Source organism: Zea mays, chromosome 1 (assembly GCF_902167145.1).
Source record: "Zea mays cultivar B73 chromosome 1, Zm-B73-REFERENCE-NAM-5.0, whole genome shotgun sequence".
NCBI lineage: Eukaryota > Viridiplantae > Streptophyta > Magnoliopsida > Poales > Poaceae > Zea > Zea mays.
Genome location: NC_050096.1, coordinates 288,312,854 through 288,317,711, shown reverse-complemented (window position 1 = coordinate 288,317,711; position 4,858 = coordinate 288,312,854). Strand labels below are relative to the sequence as shown.

Here is a 4,858-nt window from a genome sequence, read left to right as displayed (position 1 = left end):
ATGGCTTATTCTTGCGGGATCCATTTCGGGTTTGGGGGGTTCTCCGTTGTGTCCAGATTAAAATTGTTGCGGGATCCATGGTAACCTAATCTGCAAATTTATAACAGGTTCCCATAGATGCAACAGGTAACCTAATCTGTAGATTTGAACTCTCTACTCATAGTTTGGAATCCCTTGGATTGAGTAGTTTGTATAACAATCTTAAATTGAAGTCGGTGTTAACTAATTGAACACTGTGTTTGATGTAGCCATGGATTCGGAGAACGAAAAGCTCCGTAAAGCACTGGCTACTCTGCTCAGAGTTGTTCAAAAGCGTAGTTGTGACATCGTTGATGTCGTCAAATCAGCCTTTCAGCCTTTCAACTCACCTTTGGTGGACGAATTGAACCGAGCACTAGTTGAGATTGACGACCTCGCCAAGGATCTTGAAGACGTAGCAGTGCAAACGCAGTGGGAGGTAGAAAATATGGCTAAGAGTGTAGTCAAAGAACATCCACAAGAAGAGGAAGAAGTAGAGGACCTTCTCATACAAGAAGGTTCAGAAGACGAGCTACTGATAGACGAAGCTTCACCAATTAAGTATGAAGACCTTTTGGGCTACGACGATGGTCGTGACTACTCAACCGACGACACATATCCGTACTAGTGTTCTAGGTTTAACTTCAGTAGAAGTAATGTAGCATGTTTAGGTCTGTGTTAAGGTGTACTTGTCGGTTGGTATGATCATGCTTTTGGGGGAGTTTAATGTTGTGGTCTATGTAAACTGAATCCGGCTCAGTTACTACAATAATTAATGTGTTTACTTCGACTGTGTTTGCCTTACTTTATACCATGTATCATGTTCACTACATGCTCATTTAAATCATGTTTTGATCTACCTGTATTGCATAGAATGGGGAGTGATTGGAACCAGGTGATGTCTCAATATGGAAGCTTCCTTAGCCAGATTGACGAACAGCCTATCGGAACACAACACTCTGAATTTCCAGTTGATGGGCAACCCGAGGGCTCAAGAACCCCAGCTGTTACTAAAAAGTCAACTCAAAGAACTAAGCTAGCAAACTTCACTGCTGAAGAGGACACAAGGGTATGCCATGCATGGCTTGCTGTTAGTTGCGATCCCATTATTAACACAGGGCAGAAACGTCAAGGATTTTGGAGTAGAATTACTGAAGCATACAACTCAAGACGAGGAACATTGCCAGAAAGGTCGACAAAATCTTTGATGAGTAGATGGGATACTATCAAAACACAGTGTTCCACTTTCGCTGGATACATGATGGCAGTCCTCCGACAGAATCCTAGTGGACTCAGTGACGCAGACAAGGTAAATCTTTCATGTAACATTTTCACATCAGTATGTAGTGGTTTGTTTGTAGGTTCCTGTTGTAACCATTTGTTATATGTGGCAGACATCACTGGCAGCTTCTAGGTTTGCAGCAATTGAGAAGAAGCCTTTCCACTTTTTACACTGTTGGGCCATTCTTAAGGACCAACCAAAATGGATGGACAACCACATGGGTCAACAACATCAGCAAGCCAACGCTAATCCCACACATTCTAACACTGTCGATTTGGATGCAGAAGAATCTGTACCATCAAGCTTCACATCCAAGAGGCCCCTTGGTCGAGATTCTTCGAAGGAAAAGGCAAAGAGGACTAAATCTGTGGACACATCTTCATCAGATTCTGAGTTTATGACACGCATGGGTGATCTATCTTTGGAGCGCCTGTCAGTTTACAAAACAACTGTTACAACTGAGGAAAAGAAGTTGGATTCAATGAACAGAAATGAGAGGCAGAAATTGCTCCTTGAAAAGAAGAAGTTGAACCTAGAGAAATTAAGGCTTGAAAGGCAGAAACTAAAGGAGGACAAGGAAGAGGAGATAATGATCTTAAGCATGGATTTGAGCAAATGTAACCCTCTCCTCCGGCAGTACTATGAAGCCAAGCAACAAGAGATTCTGGCAAGGGTTACTGGGTCTACTTCATCTGGGCAGTGAAGGTTCCTTACTTAATATGTTTGTTTCTCGTTTATGAATTGAGGCGTACTCGGACTTGTTACTGTGAGCTTGCTGTCGTGAGATCGTAATCTGGTTTGTACCAGATTTGTTAGGTCGTCTTTGAACTATTTGCTTTGAAGTTTTTGTTTTGAACTATTTCTCATGTTTGGTACCTCAATGTTTTACTATATGTGTTGAACTATTTGGTTTCATGAAGTGTGAGCTTGTTGCAGTTTTTGTTTAGCATTTGTACACACAAGTGGTTGCATGACAGTAGTACTCGTTCTTATTGAATTGAAACACCAGCATGAAGTAGAACAGACATGACACTACTACACTAGGACACTCAGACACACATTAGACACACTTGACACATGAAGTAGAACAGACATGACACTGAAACAGAAAGTAGAACATTGACAAGTACACTAAGACAGTTGGACAGTAGATTTAAGAACAGCCATGACAGAACTTGTTTCATTGCGTCCTATGCAACTCCGGATCCATGCCGCGCCCAGTGATGGTGTATGAGATCAACCTGAAGCTGAGTATATTTGTTGCGGTCTTTCAGTTGGTTGTACCTTTGATTGACGAAGTCGTTGCGCTCTTCCATTGAACCTTGAGTTGTGTCTGCCAGCACTCCGATGTTTTCAAAGGTTGTGTTCAAAGACAATGGACCTTCGTCTTCTACTATCATGTTGTGCAATATTATGCAAGTTTTCATGATGTCCCCAATGTGTTCAGGACTCCAACCGTATGCAGGGCCACGGACCACACCCCATCTCTTCTGCAGTACACCGAAAGCTCGTTCTATATCTTTTCGAGCAGACTCTTGAATTGTTGCAAAGTGTTGGGTTCTAACGTCGTAGGGGTTACGTATTGTCTTCACAAAAGCGGGCCAGTCAGGGTAAATCCCGTCTGCTAGGTAATATCCCATATTGTACGTGTGCCCATTCACAGTGAATGAAACAGGTGGTGTGTCACCGCTAAGATGCCTTTCGAAAAGGTTTGAACGGTGAAGAACATTTATGTCGTTGCAACTACCTGGCAGACCAAAATATGCATGCCATATCCACAGGTCATACGACGCAACAGCTTCCAAGATCATGGTAGGATGTTTACCACGCCCTGTAAACATCCCCTTCCATGAACTTGGGCAGTTACGCCACTCCCAATGCATGCAATCAACACTACCAAGCATACCAGGAAACCCACGTGACTCGCCAACCTGGAGAAGGCGTGCGATATCTTCTGCATTTGGTGCACGGAGATAATACGGAGCAAACGCGGTTTGGACGGCCGTGCAAAAGTGTTTCAATGCCTCATGAGCAGTAGATTCGCCAATACGCACGTATTCGTCAACGGCATCAGCTGGAATACCGTAAGCAAGGATTCGAACAGCAGCAACAACTTTCTGTAGAGCAGAAAGACCCATCTCACCCGCACAATTTGGACGTTGAATAAAATAAGGATCCACTTGTTGCACAGCATGAACAAGGCGCTCAAAGACATGGCGACGCATGCGGAACCTACCATAGAATTCATGTGTCATAATAGGGGTCGTAGAGTTTTGTACATGGTAAAAAGAATGTGTTAATTGTAAATACCTCCTACGAAATTGAGCATCCGTGTACACCGGGTTGGCTCCAAAGTAGTCCGCTCGGATTCTTGCATCGCCGCTCATGTGATCACGATGAATCCTAACACGCCCGGGAATCGAACCACCATGACGACGCTCATTGAGTGCACGTCGCCTCCTATTGACCATGTGCCTCGCCAACTGCAACTCTTCTTCTTCCTCTTCCATTTCTTCCATCAAGCGCACAAGAAAATTGTTTTCTAAGTAGGGATTCATGGTAGTCGAGTTTGTAAAGCCAAGGTTGAATGAAGTTTGGAAGGGTCACTTGGTATTTATAGAGGAAGTACGCTTCGGATAGAAGACAAGCGCTTGTCGTGCAAGGGAAGCAAGGCTATGGCTTCTCGAAGAAGAGTACTGGCTTACGGTGCAAGATTGTCCATTTGAAAACTTATTTTGGCAACGATATTATACTATGTGGCGCGTTACGCACAACAATTACACAACAACAAAACAATCAATGTAATTATTATTGATATTTCGAATTTATTGCTTTAAAAATTATTAAATACAATTTTTTCGGATCATTTGTGTAGTGTCAAATGAGAACAAAACAAAGAAAAATGAAAAAGAAATGGAAAATGTGAATCTGTTAACACTGTAGCTTTAGGGGATGAAATTTAGAGGACGCTGCTGGAGACGGAGAATATATAGAGGACAGAATCTTTTAGAGTGTTCTGTAAAGGACAGAGAATATTCCTTTAGGGGACGAAATTTAGGGGACGCTGCTGGAGACAGTCTTATGAGACTGAACTTTATGGTACTGTACTTAGGTTAGGATGTGAGTACGGCTTGCGCCACTAGATTCTGCTCTGCCAAGCAAGCACTAAACTCCGGCTTGTTTAATGGTTGATGGCTTTGCATCAAAGATTCCAAAGGTGATTTGATGTCAGTTTCATTCTGTCCACTCCATTGCCCTGTGTGTGAGTACAGTATTCTCATGCACAGACCTGCTGCACAGTCAACCATTCAAGCCTGCCTGCGCCTCTGAGCACTGCTCTGCCCAATAATATAACAGCATTGATCCTCCTGCACATTTAAAATAAAACAAAATACCTTTTTTTCTCCGGATAGCAACCGTCTTATTTTATTTTATTTTATTTTATTTTTACTTCTTACTACAAAGAGAGACAGTAACCGTTGGTGCTAGACTACTAGTCATGGTTCAGGAGAAAACGTGAAAGGCGGTAAAAGGGAAGTCTTCTCGGCAAAAATAACT

General features: G+C 42.7%; 2 protein-coding genes across 2 annotated transcripts; one reads left to right on the top strand and one right to left on the bottom strand.

The window, feature by feature from the left end:
• Positions 1-1,043: 1,043 nt before the first annotated feature.
• LOC103645638 (uncharacterized) lies at positions 1,044-2,003 on the top strand. The gene is made up of 2 exons (XM_008668658.2): positions 1,044-1,327; positions 1,413-2,003. Exons 1-2 carry the CDS (start codon positions 1,226-1,228, stop codon positions 2,001-2,003), a joined length of 693 nt encoding a protein of 230 aa, XP_008666880.1. The 5' UTR covers positions 1,044-1,225.
• A 262-nt stretch (positions 2,004-2,265) lies between these two features.
• LOC103644074 (protein ALP1-like) lies at positions 2,266-4,385 on the bottom strand. The gene is made up of 2 exons (XM_008667268.3): positions 3,611-4,385; positions 2,266-3,532 (listed from the first exon to the last, which is right to left on the bottom strand). The coding sequence occupies exons 1-2, from the start codon at positions 3,856-3,858 to the stop codon at positions 2,491-2,493; spliced, it is 1,290 nt and encodes a 429-aa protein (XP_008665490.1). The 5' UTR covers positions 3,859-4,385; the 3' UTR covers positions 2,266-2,490.
• Positions 4,386-4,858: the final 473 nt, after the last annotated feature.

Coding starts and splice junctions, on each gene's coding strand:
- LOC103645638 (XM_008668658.2), top strand. CDS start 1,226: ATGAGTAGATGGGATACTATCAAAACACAGTGTTCCACTTTCGCTGGA. Junction 1,328..1,412: donor GACTCAGTGACGCAGACAAG/GTAAATCTTTCA, acceptor TATATGTGGCAG/ACATCACTGGCAGCTTCTAG.
- LOC103644074 (XM_008667268.3), bottom strand. CDS start 3,858: ATGAATCCCTACTTAGAAAACAATTTTCTTGTGCGCTTGATGGAAGAA. Junction 3,533..3,610: donor GATGCTCAATTTCGTAGGAG/GTATTTACAATT, acceptor ATTCTATGGTAG/GTTCCGCATGCGTCGCCATG.